The sequence below is a fragment of the Carlito syrichta genome, unplaced genomic scaffold, assembly GCF_000164805.1.
Source record: "Carlito syrichta isolate Samal-C Ts95f unplaced genomic scaffold, Tarsius_syrichta-2.0.1 Scaffold130537, whole genome shotgun sequence".
Taxonomy (NCBI): domain Eukaryota; kingdom Metazoa; phylum Chordata; class Mammalia; order Primates; family Tarsiidae; genus Carlito; species Carlito syrichta.
Window position 1 is genome coordinate 40,123 of NW_007074633.1, and position 17,370 is coordinate 57,492.

Genomic DNA, 17,370 nt, shown 5'->3' on the forward strand with positions numbered 1-17,370 from the left:
GTGTTTCCATATTTTAATTAGAGTTGATAGTACATGTAGTGTGCATGTGTGTGTGTGTGTATGTGTGTGTGTGTGTGTGTGTGTGTGTGTCTAAGGCAAGTAGGTGAGAAATAGCACAGCTTAGTGGGGGAAAAAACACTAGGCTAGGAATAAAAATAATCTGGGTTCTGATCCCATTCTCCCACACATTCCTAGTGTGAGACCTTGTGTGTATGACGTTCCCACTCTGAGTGTCAGTTTTGATGTGCGAGGTCCTTTCTGGTTCTTGTAGACTGTCTTCTTGCAGGGTCTGTATCTCGCTGCCTCTTATGTCTGCAGGGCGGTGGCCAGTCTGAATACTCCCTTCATCCCGGCAAACCCCAAAGTGGCCCCCATGGAGACCATCAAAGCGAACCCAGTGTTTGACTACCAGCTCTACTTCCAAGAACCAGTAAGTGCGGGCCCTGGGGGCAATGATGCCAGCATCCCTGTTTGTCTGTTTCGTTCTCCCCTTCCTGTTCGTCTGCTTTATCTCTACCCCTTTAATTTTCTGCGGCATTAGTCAGAAGTGATTTTACAGACGGGCTCTGGTGAAATTGGCTGCGTCACCCTTTCCAGGTGACGGCATGTTTCTGTGTGTGTGCTTTGGGGACGGCGAAGGGGAGGGAGGTGGCTGGAATCCCTGGAGGGAATGGGTCCTCCTGCATCTCAGCAGTTGTGGAGTGGAGAGGCTTGTGGATTGCCAGCCCCTTCACATTCTCTGGGTGAGAGGCTGCTGAAACCCACCTCTTACTGGTGACAGCTCTTAGTCTCTCACGGGGACCTGATATCTCTGCTCACTGAGAGGCGAGCCTTGTGATGGCGGCACCAGGGCCTAAGGGTCTTGCAGTGGGTCCCATGGATGCTTTGAAGAGCGTGGGATGTTTCTAGGTACCAACTCACATGCTACAAAGATGCCTGCCAAAGATGTTCCCTGGAAGTGGGTGATACACGTTGGCGAGTCCCTGCCACCGTGCATGGGGGTTTGCTGTCCACAGCGTCGTGAGTCACTGTCATCTGGCCTGGTGCCCCTGCTGCTGCCCTCTTCTGTGAGGGGGCCCCGCTACTCTTTCGTTTGCAGGCTCTGGATCCCAATGTCCACCTACATCTGGGAAATTCCATATGGGGAGAACACATGGCTTGTAGACGGCCATTTTCTCCCTGTCTCCTCACATGGCCGTCCCTCTGTGTGTCCTCATCTCTTCCTACTCCAAAGAGAAAAGGATGGACGGAATTAATTAAACAGGATCATGAGAGCATCTCTTCACATCCCGCTCTCAGCCTCCGCCCTTCTGCTCCCTTAGGGGGAACCTTCCAACGGGGACCAAAGCCATCCCAGTTTCAATTCAACCAGTAACTCTTCTTTCTCTGATGACAATTCTCATAGACAAGATGGTGCCTGTGTGAGGGGAGTTTTTTGATTCAGTCGATAGCCTGACTCATTCTGGAAGGCCCCAAGGGCCTCAGCAGTGTTTTGAAAAGATGCCGCACGTATTGTGTCCCTTCTCCTGCAGGGAGACCAGGCCCCGCCTTGCTGCAGCCCGGTATGTGGGAAGCCGCAATCTTTCTTTGGCTTGGATGGAATCAAAATGTCCTTAAATAGTTTGAGGTAGGGCTCGCTCTTGAGGGATGGCTATGATGTGGATGATGGGTTAGTTTGCTGGGGCCGCTGTAACAAATTCTACAGATGTTTATTTCTCAGTTCTGAAGGCTGGAAGTCCAAGACCAAGTTGTAGGCACGGCTGGTTTCTCCTGAGGCCTCTTTTTGGCTTGTGGACAGCCACCTTCTCCCTGTCTCCTCCAATGGTCGTCCCTCTGTGTGTATCCATGTCCTAATCTCCTCTCCTTATAAAGACTCCAGGTATACGGGATTAGGGGCCACACCCATGGCCTCAATTTACTTTAAAGACCCTCTCTCCAAGTCCAGTCACATTGCAAGGTATCGAGAGTTAAAGCTTCAGCTCTGGGGAGAGGGGAGCACAGTTCAGCCCAGAATAGGTGGGAAAGGGCCAAAGAGACAATGCCCTGGTGAGGGGAAACAAGGGCAATGCCCTAGGTGGAAACTGTGAGAAACCGACCTGCTTGGAGCGGGACAGGAGCGAGGTATCCTTGTGCCAGACCTTGAACGTCAGCCGGGTTCCTATTCGATGTCCAAAGGTGGTAGAGAGTCATTCTGAGCTCATCACCCCATCACGGCTGGCTCCATGGGAGACTTTTCTGCTGGACTGGAAGTCAGAATCCCAGTCTCGGTGTGATTTATTGACTGTCACCCTCTCCGAAGTATTTGCGTCATCCGTGTACATCTCAGACGGTTGCCCAGGCTGGTCTCAGACTCCTGGCCTCAAGAGATCCTCCTGCCTCAGTCGCCCAAGGTGCCAGGATTACAGGCATGCCCACAGAATTTAGTGTGTCCATGTATTGTTCTAGGGAAGAATCTCTAACTTTTATCAGAGCCTTAATTCAGCAGAAGGCCGAGGGTGGTGGCTCACACCTGTAATCCCAGCACCTAGGGAGGTAAGGAGAGAGGATTGCCTGAGCCCCAGGGATTCGAGACCAACCTGTGCTACTTGGTGAGAACTCGTCTGTACAGTAAATCAAAAAATTAGCTGGGTGTGATAGTATGCGCCTGTAGTCCTAGCTACTCAGGAGGCTGAGATAGAAGAATGGCCTGAGCCCAGCAAGTTGAGGCTGTGGTGGCTGTGAGCATGCTACTGCACTCCAGCCTGGTCAGCAGAGTGAGACTCTGACTTAAAAAAAAAAATCCAAAAGCTTAAAAAAAACACAGTACAACAATAAAAATAATACAGTGAAAAACAATGCAGTTTCACAACTACTTACAAGGAGGGACCCAAAAAAACCGGAATTTATTCATAAAAGATTGTGTATTCTTACATGTTTAAGTTTCAGTCACATTCAAAGTCCTCTCCATTTGCTGCAATACACCTATCGAAATGCTTTTTTTACTTCTCAAAACAGTTTTTGGTCTACTGATGCCTTTGAATGCTTCTACTGCTTTTTGTTTCACCTTTTCCACATTGGCAAAACATTTCCATTCGAGAATTTTTTTTGTCCAGAAAAATGTTTTTTAAAAAAGTCGCTCGGGGCAAGATGGGGTGATTGGGGAGTATAGAGCAGAGGGCTCATGCTGCTTTGGGCCAAACACGGCTGAATAGGACATTGCCTTGCTACGCTGTGGTGTGGCCCTGGCTATTTGAACTGCGGCCAGGCCATGTTTCCTGGTTGTGGCCCCCTCCTGTACCTTGGAGAGGTGAATCTCCTCTTTCTCTCTCTTTCACATTTACTTTCTAAATAAACTATATTTTCTAATCCAAAAAAAAAAACTGCTGAACACTCAGTGCAGTGTGGACACGTGTGCTTGTGCTCATCATGAAACAGACAGACACACTGAAAGGATGTCAGGAAAAAAAAATATTCACTGAAGCCGGACACAGCCTCTCACAACAATGCTAGCTGGTACACGGATGCCAATGGGTTCCTAGAACACTCTCCTAGTGGAGGAATCCTGTACTACAAGCAGCCCGCCCTCCAAAAATAATTCCAGGTTTTTGGGGTTCCCCCCCACACACATAGCATTTACATTGTGTAAGGCATTATGAGTAATCTAGAAGTGAGATGAAGTACACAGGAGGGTGTATGGAGCTTGTAGGTGTATACTACATGGTGATATAAGGGACTTGAGCATCCTTGGATTTTAATATTCATGGGGAGGGTCCTGAAACCAGTCCCTCTTGGATACCGAGTAATCGTTTTATGATGTCATGATTTGATCAAACTGCATTTAAAGTATTTAGCAACAGGATTTAGCTCATTTAGAAATGTTTTTTAATCTTGGTAAAATACAGGTAACATCATATTTACCGTCTTACCCATTTTTAAGTGCGCAGTTCAGTGGCATTCACATTGATGTGCGAACATTACCGACATCCGACTCCAAACTCTTGCATCTTCCTAAACTGAAGGTCTGTACCCATAAAACACTCACTCCCCATTCCGTCCTCTCTCAAGTCCCTGGCAACCCCCATTCGACTTTCTGTCAATGATGTTGACGTCTCTAGGGACCTCAGACGCGTGGAATCGTGGAGGGTTTGTCCTTTTGTGTCTGGCTTATTTCACTCAGCATGAGGTCCTCAAGGTTCGTTCATGCTGCAGCCCGTGCCAGAATTTCCTTCCTTTGTTTAAGGCTGAATAATATCCCAGGGTACAGTTAGATCACATTCTGTTTATTCATTCATCTGTTCGTGGACACTTGGGTTGCAGCTCCAAGACTCTTTTTTTTGAGTGACCATGTGCCAGCTGATTCTCATCTTCCCAACAACCCTGTGGAACTTTCTCCCATCTTAACTGAGCAAACAGAGGCTTTGAGAGGTTAACCAGCTGGCCAAGACCAGGTAGGTGAGGGGTCAGGATATCGACCTAGGCTTGTTTGACTCCAAAGCCCACTTGCCTTCCACTAAGCCACACTGTAAGGGCGTTTGGACTTTATTCTGTGTGCTGTGAGGATCCAAGCAGAGAGGTGAAGGACAGATCAGGATAAACTCAAAGTCTGATGCAAAGTGACCTTTGTGGAAAGATGCTTAGTAATTGCCACCATAGTAAGGGCCAATTTTTTTGTTTCAAAGGTTGTTAAAGTTACTGTGGAACAATCAGTACTTCTATTATTCTGTTGTAGCAGCTGGGTTTAAAATCTGCAACGAGGGTTTTGGGGATGGTTTTGTTCTTAAGAACAAAGCCCCTTGGCAGGAAAATGTTAGGTGTTCAAATTAGTGATCTGGCCATCAAAAGGCACCCAGCAACCAGGCTGGGGTGAATCCAGCAGCTGAAACTTACCACAATAGGCACAGAGCTGGGCCCGAAGGAGAAGTAACTCAGGGGTTTCCACCAGCCTGCCTGGACCTACTCTCGAAGGAACAAGTGGACAAAGGCACATCCTGTCTCTGACCCTCCGTTTCCTCATCTGCAAAAGATTGGTCTCTGATGGTTTTCTAACAGGTAGTAGCTTCAAACTTAAGCTGACTTCAGGCCAAGAATTATCATCAATAACATGTCCAACAGCCCTTTGATTCAGGGTGGGTGCTGGGAAGCCCTCCTCCCTGCCTCTCTTCTCCTAACCCTGTCCCACCCAGCCAGGAGGAGGCATGAGTGGCATCTCCTGCTTCTGCCCAGAAGACTCAGGCTCATGAAGCCTACGGAAGGTTCCATCTGTGCATTGGGTGCGCCGCGTCGCTCCTCCTCCTTGCCCTCCTCTGCAGAGCACTGCAGGGTGAGTCTTAGATACACTCCGGGTTTAGACTCGGCACCAGTAACTCCATGAGCCCTTAGCCAACGTGTTGACTGTCTTGTCCTGGGAAACTCCCAAGTCTGGTGGAAACGAAAAACGTTTGTTTTTCTTTCCTTTTCAGAAAAGAGACAACAGGTTTCCATTTGTGTAGCCAGAAATGAATGCATATGAGACAGTTCTGGTCGCAAAGGCCTGTAGCATCAAGCTGGGTGATTCCAGCCGACCTGTTTCATCTTTTAATTCTCAGGGTTCCGAAAGCCCTCGCTTAGCCTGGAGGATACTCACAGCCCCCCACCTTCCCCCCACCCATCAGAACATGCCAGGTATATCCTGTGGGCCCTGCCCTCCCCCACCTCCCGACACCTCTCTGCTTCTCCTTAAACTGTATGTGTCTTCATTTCTCTGGGGACAGGTGAGTGGCAGGCACCTGTGTGTGTCTGAGAGCATACAGCACGCTAGAGGCACGTTTCAGGCCACCAGGCCCCCTTTGGTTTAAGTATTTAACCAGATGAGGAGCTAGGAACAGAAAGAAAATGTAGAAAAGGAAATTACTGTTTCTTTAATTCAATCGTTTTAGGGAGTACGGATAGGTTTGGGGCTGGGCTTTAAGTGTACCCCCTACCCCCACCTGTGCACATTGCACCTGACAGGTGATTTTCTGTCCCTCTGCCCCTTCCCTCCCCCACCTAGTCTCCGTCCATTATAGCATTTTCTATGTCTTTGCAGATCTGTAGTTTTGCTCCTGCTTATAAGTGAGAACATGTGTGTTTGGTTGTCTGTTCCTGCGTTAGTTCACTTAGGGTGATGTTCTCCGATTCCCTCCAAGTTGCTGCAAAAGGCATTATTTCATTCTTTTTGATGGCTGCATGGTATTTCAAGGGCATATATACACCACATCTCCGTTGTTCACAAACTGGTTGATGGGCATTTAGGTTGACTCCACATCTTCGCAATGGTGAATTTTGCTGCGATGAACATGCAGGTGCAGGTATCTTTTTAATATGACCTCTGTTCCCTTGGGTAGATTCCTAGTAGTGGGTTGCTGGGTAGAAGAGTAGATGTACTTTTAGTTGTCCGGAAATCTCCACACTGCTTTCCATAGAGGTTGTACTCACTCACACTCCCACCGACAGTGTGTACGTGCTCCCATTGCTCTGCATCCAATCATTTTTCTCTCCAAATCCAACATTTTTTGATTTTTTAACAATGGCCATTCTGACTGGTGTAAGGTGATGTCTCGTTGTGGTTTTGATTTGCATTTCCCTGACTATTAGAGATGTCAAGCATTTTTTCCTATGTTTGTTGGCCGTTTGTGTTTTTTTTGGAGAGATATGCATTCGGGTCGTTGCCCACTTTTTAATGAGGTTTTTGCTGGAAAAGGAAATTATAGGCAGCAGTGAAGGGAGGAGGTCTCAACAGGCTGAGGGAACCCCAACTTCCACAAATCAGTCTCTTCCTCCCTCACAGTGTTGTCTTTCTTCGCTTATCTCTAGAACACAGGAGCTCCTACTGGACACAGGGGCAATTACAGGGTTTACGTTTTCGGGTTTTTTCCCTCGTCATAAAGTAATTTATGTTTGCTATTTTTTAAGAAATCTGAGTTGTGTAAAGCCAAAAGCTAAATCTCCCTTTACCCATCTAGAAGCTACTAGTAGCTATTATTAGCAGCTTGGTGTTTCCCAGACATTTTTTGACATATGCTTTTAGCAAATGTGTGTGGGTGCATGTGTGTGTGTACCATTTTTAATATAAGTGGAATCCTACTTTTTCATTTAATAGATCTTGGGTAGATTTTTCCGTCAGCACATACAGATTTATCTCATTCTTTTAAACGGCTTCATGGTGTTTCTTAATAGAGTTGGGCCAAGGTTTATTAACCAGTCCTCTGTGGAGGGATATTATTTTGATAGTTTCTCACAGCTGAATAATACGTTTTAAGTGCCTTATTCACTAGGCTTTAACTAATCGTGACTTGAAGTTTTGCACCTTTCATGGAAGAAACCTTTGGCATTTTTTTTTTCATTTTCTTAAACTGACAGTGTTGTGTTATGTTATATTAAAAGAAACCACATACCGTGGAGTTTGGAGTCTGGCATTCTCATTCATAATCTGCCTGACCTTGACCCGGAATCTCTCAGCCTGAGAATCCGCCTCTGTTTGATGGACCCCCTGACTCAGCGCTGTTGGAAGGAGCAGTAGCTGGCGCCTTCAGAGTGTGGCAGGGGGGTACCCCAGGGCCTTGGGTCCTTCCAGAGCCCCCTGAGTCTTGCCTCTCCATCTCTCTCTTTTTTTTTTTTTCTTTTTTTTTTTATTTTTTTTGAGTCGGAGTCTCACTCGGTTGCCCAGACTGGAGTGCAGTGGCCGCTCCCAGCCACCGCAGCCTCGACCTGCTGGGCTCCGGCGATCCTTCCGCCTCAGCCTTCCAAGGAGCTGGAATTACAGGCATGTGCTACCACGCCTGGCTGATTTTTTGATTTATTGTAGAGATGAGGTCTCGCTGCCCAGGCGGGTCTCAAACCCGCGGGCTCAGGCAATCCACTCACTTCAGCCTCCCAAAGGCGCGGGATTACAGGCTGAGCCACCGAGCCCGGCTTCCATCTCTCTCTTATCTGACCAGCCCAGCAGCCGAGAGTCAGAGCTAAACAGTTGGCTCTTTGACCCAGACTTCAGACGCCCCCATCCGCTGGCACGTTCAACCTCAGGGGCGAACCCCAGGCTGTGTCTTCTGCCCGACTTGAGAGAGCTCTGCCCCAGGGTTTCAGAGGACCTGGGGTAACTGTTGTCAAGGTGGACAGAGGACACGAAGCAGAGTTGCTGGCCCCAACCTGCAGGGAGCAGGAGCCGGTCTCCCCTCCCGGGCGTCCCTGAGGCTGGGCGTGAAGGGCAGAGAGCGGGCTGAACTTGGGCTTTGTGGAAGCTGCAGTTTGACTTAAGTGGCTGTCTCCACTGTCTCCGCCCTGAAACAATGGACGCAATTCACTGCATCTCTTCAGACAGACCTGGCCTACCCCTGGGAGAGAACAAAAGAGAAGATTAGGGAGGAGAAACCCCAGATGGATGGCAAAGAGGGAAGTGATACCTGTGAGGGGTCTGAGTGACCCTCAGGCCTGGGGGGACCTCCCTGACACATGCGGTGACTAAGCACGCCCCCCCCACCAGCACTGTGAACGGAAAGTCGAGACAGACTCCGCCTTCGTCATGTCCTGCCGTGCTGCGGCTTCTCTGACGGCAAACTGAATATGTACACGGGAGACCTGGTGGGGGTGGGGACGAGAGGTCTAGGCCTCGGCAACCGTCCAGGCCCCGGCGACCGTCCAGGCCCCATCTGTCGTCAGCACACCTGCTGCTTTTGGGGAGACTGAGCTCAGACGCTGGCCCCTTTCCCTTCCCACCACCCACCTCCCGCAGTTCCCAAACCAAGATACTCCCAGAGGAGATGTCTCAGTGTCCTGTGGCTGCCACAGCAAATGCCACAGCCTGTGGCTTAAAACAACAGAAAAGAGTCTCTCCTAGTTCTGGAGTCCAGATGTCCAAATTCAAGGCAAGGGAAGGGTTGGCTCCTTCCAGGGGTTCTCAGGGAGAACCCGTCCCATGCCTCTCTCCCAGAACCTGGTGGTTGCTGGCGCTTCTTGGTGTTCCTTGGCTGGCAGATGCGTGACTCCAGTCCCTGCCTCTGTCCTCTCGTGGCCTTCCCCTCTGTGTCTCTGTAGGTCTCAAATCTCCCTCCCCTTCTCGTATAAGGACACCGTCATTGGGCCTACCCTAAAACCAAGATGACCTCGTCTTGAGATTTTTCATTTCATGCTTCGTTACATCTGCAAACATTCCATTTCCAAACAAGGCCACACCCACAGGAATCGGAGTCTGGGACATAGATCTATGTTTTTGTCACTGCTTTGGGATGTGATGACCCTGGCATATGAATAAACCATATTTCATCACAACTGATATTTACCCTTTCTTTAAAAAGCAAATTTGAATGATCACATTGAGGAGTATGACAAGATTTACATCTAGATGGAAACGTTCGCCAGACAGTTGGAACTATGTCTCAGGAATATGGGGGAAGCTAGAATGATCTGGAAGCCATGGGAACTGAAGGAGACGAGAACTAGAAGTTTCCTTCTAACATGAGTTTCTGTGGCTTTAAGTTTAAAATAAACAGAGGGAGGGAAGAAGGAGGGAGGGGGTAGTGAGAGGGGCCACTCTTGGAATTCCGATGAGTTCTAAGGTTGGGTTCACTCCAAGTCATTCACATGGTTCCTAAGTTGTCTCTTAGGAACTCTCTGTTCTTAAACAACCTCCGGGAACTCTTTGGACCAAACTCCAGGAACCCAGGGATTCCAAAGGCTCTGTTCTGGGGCTTTATTTTAGAACTTACAGTTGCGTCCAGTCTGCCTGCCCCGGGTGATTAGGTTTGGGGTCATAGTAGAGCGGGTTTGTTCCCCTGACTTGGCCCTGCTGGTGACGGCTCAGTTTTGGTCTCCTGGAGGTGAATTCACTTGTTTGGTGAAATGAGCTCTCGGTGGAGGCAGAAAAACATAAGAGCCACAAACCATGTGGTCATTTAGAAGGCACCCCAGCAAAGCGTCCACCTCATGCTCCTCAGTCTTCCTCTCCTCTTCTCTTTCCTCTCTCCTTCCCATCCATCTAGCCTTTGTTGAGCGCCTGCTGTCACCATGCTATGCCCATAGGAATAAAAATATGACCAAGTACGGTGTGTGTCCATAAGCAATTCACAACCTGTTGAGGGGAAATCCAAACAAAGACAATTCTCACACAATTCTATAAGTTCAGTGATGGAAATAACAATGATAGTAATAATTATTTATTGGCATACTTTCTACATGACAAGTCAGACATTGTAAGAAACTGGTATTATCTCATTTAATCCTTATAAAACCTCCCTTTTACAGACGAGGAAACTGAGGTTCTAGCGGAGGAAATTGCCTGGCTACTAAGTGTCAGAACTTGGACTTGAACCTACATGTGTTGGATTCTAAAGTCTATCCTTTAACTTCTGTGCTCAGGAACACAAAAGGAGGAGCCCTGATCCAGCTGGGCAGACAGGGCATTTATCACAGGTCTGTGGGACTTAAAGACAGTCTTCCTTTTGTGGATTAAAGAGAGTCGTGTGGCCTCAGCTGGGCACACAACCAGAGGATATGCGTCACCTTCCCCCCTTTACAGAGCTCACCTTGATCCCACTCTCCCTGTTGGTCTTTTATGTGCATGGGCAGAGGTATTTACTTTTCACCCTCTTTGATTTTTGGAGCCTTTGGCATCTGTTTGCTCTTCTCAGGGTCATCTGAGGGCAAAGCCCTGTCTAGGCTCCTGCGGGCTCCTTCAAACACTGAAGTGCACCCCTGAGCTCATGAACAGCAGCGGTCTATGGGCTGGGGACTGCTCTCAATAAATAAGAATAATGACTTGCGGTGACACGCAGGCTGACCAGGGCTTCCATCGATCACCTAAAGATGCTTCTTCCCGTGGCATTCATCTTCACATTGCAGAAGGCCACCACTGGTTCTCCATGATAATTGAATCTCCCCAAGTGGAGGGGACTGTCGTTAACAAGCAGACATGGCTTTCATCAGAAAAAACCCTAGCTGCAGATGCAGCACCACCAATGACAAATGTGCCCATTCCTTCTTTTCTGTCACCATCACACAGATCCAGAGTTCTCACGAGGAGGGGTGTGCGGAACAAAAGAAGGGACTTTCTTAAGAGTGCCAGGACTGGGGACCACAGGTCCCCGGAAGAAACACTCTGCAGCCGTGGCTGTAGCATCTTTCTCCCTGGGAACATACATTCCACCCCAACTTTATCCCAGGAGCTGCCACGGGTGCTGCTGGAAACAACATCAGTCAGCCTTCAGGGTGGACCCAGGAAAGCATCTCCAAGAAGGGTGGAGTTATCCTTTGGTGGGGCAGAGGCAGAGTCTCACAGAGAAGGCCGTGTTTGGGTGGGACGTTGAAGGGCAAACAGAGAAGTTGGGCCGCTCGTGGAAGTCATGGTTTGTTAAACCGGAAAGTGGGCGAGTGGGAGCCTACTCAGAAAGCATCCTGCAATCTGGGTTAACTGATGCCTGGGTGCGTGTGGGTTGAAAAGGGGGAGAGAGAAGTGGCTGGCATAGCCACCCTTATCCAGGTCCCTCCCACAGCGCCGGTCCCTTGGGGACTGTGTTCCAGAAGATTGGCTGCTATTTCTGAGTCATTGCCCCGGGTGGAACCCTGCCTCAGGGGCAGCTGTCTTTCCCTAAGCTGTTTCTGCAACAGCTCTCAGGTGCAAGGGCTCTCAACTTCCAGAAAAGACAGGTTGGATTAAAATGGTCCTTTTTGATCCCAGAAGCCAAGGACCAGACCCCCGCCAGTAGCGTGGGGTCCACTGATAGGTCTCTCGTCCCTGCACCCCTGCTCTTAGCGTCTGCTTTGCTGAACTGCTCCCAGATGGGGGTTTGGGGAGGAAGGAAGGGGGAAGGGGAGGCGAAGGATCCGACTCCAGTTCCCGCAGGAATCTCCTCCCAGCCTCCCCCACCCCGGACTTTTCCGTTACCGGACACTTCACTTTGGTTCTCATCCAACCCAGCCCACACCCTCTGGACCATCACAAAAGGACCCCAATTTGGTACATTGGCATCTCTCGAACCAGTTTGTCGGAGAAAAGGCCTGGTGTCTGTAGAGCTGATAACACCCGTTCAAGTCAGAGAGCTGGAAACAGCCAGAGAACTGTGTGTGAAACAGGCAGTGGGGCAACATAGCAAGACCCCATCTCAAAATACATTTAAAACCAGAAAACAGTGGAAGCCTGCCGCACCGTCGGCAGGAAGACAACCCACTGGCAGTTTGTGGTCTGTGATCATTTAGGCCCAAATCAAAGGAGTTGGTCTGGAAGTTTCTACAGCAGGATTTAGATGCGGGAATGGAACAGGGTTTGACTTACAGTTTCTGGCTCTTGCACTTGCACTTGGCTTCTCAGGACCCTCAGAGCCCTTTCCTCTTCTCCCACCCTTCAGCCCCCAGCTTGTACCTGCACCGGCCACCCCTCCCATTCTTTTCAAGGGATTATTATAAGCAATAGCTTCTCATTGTAGGAATTTCAAAAATAATACAAGAAGACAGCATCCATAAACATAGATACTTTCCATCAGGAAAGTTCTGGACCCTGGGGCAGGGAGCATCCTTAGCATCTTATATTTTACTTTAACCTTTAGAAAAAATGTGTTTCAAGATGAGAATTCAAATGAATGCAGTTCTGATGAGACTTGGGCTGGGTGGGGCGGTGGTTGGGGCTTCTTGCTTTCGGTCAGATGGGGGAGAGGAACAGTTTCCAGGGTTTCCGAGGGGGCCCTCCTTCTGCCTTCTTGGTTGTTTTAGGGCGTGGCTGAAGCCGAGTTGGAGCAGAACCTGCCGCGAACTTTCAAAAGCTTCTTCAGAGCAAGCGATGAGGTGAGTGATGGGGGAGCCCAGGACGGGACTGCTGGAAGTGGGGTACCCAGGGTATGGCAGGACCTGGGAAGGAACGGTCTGGTCTTCTTTTCTTTGACTTCCGTGGTCAAGGCGAATGGGGTCCCCACTCTGCTGATCTCTCCTTAGTGGAACAAAGTCACATCCTCATTGTCACACAAGGTCGCAGGATGATTATAATAACGACAGAAATTGTACTATGACCGTCATTACCATCTTAATATGCACAGTGGACTTAGCCAAGTCCAAAGGGAATGATATCTCTCAACTTTGTCTCGAGCAACCAAAGGAGTTTAGGACGCCTCAACTCCATAACCCGTGCCCTCCCGTCTCAGGTGTCAGCAGTCATCAGCAGCAGCATCGTTTCTGTGCAGTCAGGACCCGCTTAGACTTTTTCCCGTGTTTTCCATTTCTCTGCTGAGCACTCCTTGCATCTCACTTGCTCTCATTGACTTCAGTTTCTTTTCTCCTGAAGTACCTCCTTTAGTAGTTTTCTCAGCCAGAGTCAGTTGTTGGTAAACTCATTATCTTAATTTTGCTTTTAATCTTGAAGAAGTCTTACTCCATCACCCTGGCTGGAATGCAGTGGCACGCTCACGGCCACCACAGCGTTGACCTACTGGGCTCATGCAATCCTTCCACCTCGGCCTTCCAAGTAGCTGGAACTGCAGGCACGCACTACCATGCCTGGCTTATTTTTTGATTTATTGTAGAGATGGGGCCTCGCCAAGTTGCTCAGGCTGGTCTCGAACCCCTGAGCTCAGGCAGTCCTCTTACCTTGGCCTCCCAAAGTACTTGAGCCATTGTGCCCAGTCTAGAATTTTTTATTTGTTTTTTTAAATTTAGAGACAGGATCTCATTCTGTCACCAGGCTGAAGTACAGTGGTGCATTTATAGGTCACTGAAGCCTCAAACTCCTGCGCTCAAATAATCCTCCCACCTCAGCCTCCTGAGTAGCTGGGACTGCAGGCACACACCATAGCACCTCGCCTGAATATAGAATTCTAGGTTCTTTTACTTTAGAAGCTTCTGTCATTGCTTGTGAAAAATCGGCCTCAAATCTACTCTCCTATATATTAATTGTCTTTCAACAATTAATTGTCTTCAACACTGCAGTGTCTAATCTGCAGTTTAACCCCATTTTTGAAGTTTTCTTTTTCTTTTCTTTTTTTTTTTTTTTTTTTGAGCTGGAATCTCACTCTGTCACCTAGGCTAGAGTACAGTGGCACGCTCACGGCCACCCTAGCCTTGACCTGCTGGGCTCAGGCAAGCCTTCCACCTCAGCTTTCCAAGTAGCTGGAACTACAGGCACATGCCACCACACCCAGCTAATTTTTTTATTTATTGTAGAGACAAGGTCTCATCAAGTTCCCAGGCTGGTCTCGAACCCATGGGCTCAGGCAATCCTCTTGACTCCTCCTCCCAAAGTGCTGGGATTACAGGTGTGAGCCACCACGTCCAGCCGAGTTTTCTTTTTAATTTCAATGAACAGGTTTTTTATTTGTGAAAGTTGCATTTTGTTCTTTTCCAAATCATTCTGCTCTCCTTTGATACAATTTTGTTCTACTTCTATTTTTCAATTCCTTTTATGTCTTTAATCATTTTATACATACTCATTTATCATTCTCTCTCTTCTTCTCTCTCAGCTCTATTATTTGTGTTTCTGGAGAGTCTTATTTTACTGTTTGCTACATTTGCTGTGTCTTCCTATGTGGCTCTGTGTGTGTGTGTGCATGTGTGTGTGTGCGTGTGTGTGTGAGAGTGTTTTGTAATTTGGTATGTGAGCTCATCTTGCTATAGGACCCCATGTTTGTGTGAGTGTGTGTGTGTGTGTGTGTGTGTGTGTGTGTGTGTGTGTGTGTGTGTGTGCGTATGTTGCAATTTTGGTGTGTGAGCTCATCTTGCAGTGGGGCCGTGTGTGTGTGTGTGTGTGTGTGTGTGTGTGTGTGAGAGAGAGAGAGAGAAAGAGAGAGAGAGAGAGATGTGTTTTGTAATTTTGGTGTGTGAGCTCATCTTGCAAAGGGGCCGTGTGTGTATGTGTGTGTGTGTGTGAGAGAGAGAGAGAAAATATGTTTTGTCATTTTGGTGTGTCAACTCATCTTGCTATAGGACCCTATGTGTGTGTGAGGTGTGTGTATGTGTATCTGTGTGATCATTTTGATGTGTGAGCTCATCTTGTTATAGGACTCTGTGTATGTGTGTGAATGTGTGTTTTGTAATTTTGATGTGTGAGTTCATCTTGCTATGGGGCCGTGTGTGTGTGTGTGTGTGTTTTGTAATTTTGGTGTGTGAGCTCCTCTTCAGCAGCACTTCATCTGTACCCTCTGCTTTGGTTTGGGTTGAGGAATTGGTCCTCTTAAGTGGTTTAGGATTTCTTCTGCCAGGCATCCTGGTGACTTTGCCGGCCAAACTCACCTTATTGTTGTTGATTCCACACCTCAGGGGTTTCTAGATCTTACAGATAGTGTAAACTCAGCTCCAAGCGCTGGTGAAGGCAGGCCTAGCACTATGAATTCCCACAGGTGCATCTTTGGTTTCTCCTAGTCCCAGGGTGAGACGGACAGGTTCCCTTAGCATCTCTCTGCCATGATGGTTGGTTTCTATTTTCTAATCTATCCTCTAACTGAGGGAATAGCACACAGAGGACCCCAGATTTACTGGATTTGCTATGGAGGGACAGGAAGTATCACCCTTCTAACTTCCATAGGCCTAAGGTCTCATGTCTTGTTCCCATCTTGAGAAAACTATCTTCACATGGTCTTCAAGGGCCCTGAGGCAGCTTTGCCCAAAGTTTTGGTGGTCAGTTCCCCCTTTGCCTTGACTCCCTAGGTGTTCCTCACTCCCCTGGGAGGTTAGTGAGTTTGTTATTGTCTGTGTGGCACTCAGAGGTCTTTTGTGAGGATGAGGTTTTCAGATGACCCGTTTAGACTTATTATTTATTATCCTCGTAGCATCCCTATGTATGAGTGTTTTGTAATTTGGTGTGTGAGCGCATGTGTGTGTGTGTGTATATATAATATATAATAAAAATAACCCATGACGTTATTTTTAACTCTTTTCTTCCTACAGACAGTTTTATCCGTGCATAAAGTCCGTGAAACGGGTAAGAGACATTCCTAGGAGAGAAGGTACCACCCTGAAGACGAGATAGGATCCCACGTGGGGACACATGGGGCAGGGGCATCTGTGAGGCAATGGGAGACATGCCCCAGCTGGGTTTTCTTTCTGCCTAAGAAGAAGAATGAAGCAAGCACTTATGAAAAGTCCTAGAATCTCAGCGGAGGTGTCTCAAAGGGCTCATAGTTAAGCTGTTTAGAAAAGGTGTAGTCTGGCCAGGTGCAGTGACTCACACCTGTACTCTCAGCACTTTGGGAGGCTAAGGCAGGAGGATCACTTGAGGTGAGGAGTTCAAGATCAGCCTGGGCAATGTTGCACGACCTCATCTCTACAAAAAATTTACAAAGTAGCCAGGCATGATGGTGGTGTGTGCTTGTAGTCCCAGCTACTTGGGAGTCTGAGGCAGGAGGATCACTTGAGCGCAGGAGGTTGAGGCTGCAGTGGGGTATGATCACGTCACTGCACTCCAGCCTGAGAGACAGAGCGAGACCCTATCTCAAGAAAGAGAGAGAGAGAGAGAAAGGAAGGAAAGAAGAAAGAAAAAAGGTTTAGTCTAGGGGAGAGGGCCTAGAATATGGCTGACAACTACCTGAAATGGTGTCATCCGGATGTGAGCTGTGGTCTGTCCTGGGGCAGCAACACAGCCCATGAGGTCAAACCTGTGTCTGGGGAACCATCAAGCCCCGGCATGATGGTGAGACCACAGCCTGGAGCCCAGGAGGACACAGACTCACTGGAAAAGGAAGCGGGAACAAACATGGAAGGCGCAGGCGTCCCTTTGCCTAAGTTCAGATGGGATGTGAGAAGGGTGAAGTGTCCAACCTCGGGAGTGCGAGCCTTAGAACAGACACCTGCCCGAGGGCGAGAAAGTAAGCCTGTGGCTTTTTGCAGGAGGACTCTTTGTAAAGACTCCAGAAGATCCCGGCCTCAGCAAGATAGTCACCGAGGAGGAAATCCAGTTCTACGTGCAACAGTTCAAGAAGTCTAGTTTCAGGTAGGGAGAGAGCTGGGCCCTGGACACACGTGAGAGCTGGTCAGCAGAGTGGGACTCCGGCTCCCAGGGGGAGGGCAAGCCCCAGTTCTCCTGAGTGCCAGGCCAGCCTCTGCTTGGCCTCCAGTGTTGGGAGGCTCACTACCTCACGGGGCTCAGCCTGCTCTCCCTTATGCTTGCGGGCCCCACCACAGGGCAGAGATTTTTAAGTGTTTTATCAGTCATAACTCCCCTGAGAATCAGATGACAGCTCTAGGATCTTTCTTCAGAAAATCACAAAATTCCACATCAACTCGAAACTCGCATACATTTTGGTGCTTTTGCACCACTTTCCAGGGTCCTATTAGGAGGCGCCTTTGCGCTGCCTCCTGGTGTCCCGTGGGGGGGCGGGGCCTGGCCAAGGGGAGGGAAGTGGCCTCTGGATGGGGCGGGGCTAAACCAAGCTCCCCACCCTCAGAGGGTCCTGCATGGCTGCCCTC

The 17,370-nt window shown here is 48.7% G+C and overlaps 1 protein-coding gene across 1 annotated transcript in view; it reads left to right on the forward strand.

Annotated features, from left to right (window-relative positions):
- Positions 1 to 17,370, forward strand: part of EPHX2 (epoxide hydrolase 2) — a 47,359-nt gene that overhangs the window by 26,605 nt on the left and 3,384 nt on the right. The window contains exons 11-14 of the mRNA XM_008049108.2: positions 319 to 430; positions 12,694 to 12,765; positions 15,853 to 15,886; positions 16,792 to 16,894. Of these exons, the coding sequence (XP_008047299.2) occupies positions 319 to 430; positions 12,694 to 12,765; positions 15,853 to 15,886; positions 16,792 to 16,894 (321 nt within the window). The remainder of the gene's footprint in view (positions 1 to 318; positions 431 to 12,693; positions 12,766 to 15,852; positions 15,887 to 16,791; positions 16,895 to 17,370) is intronic.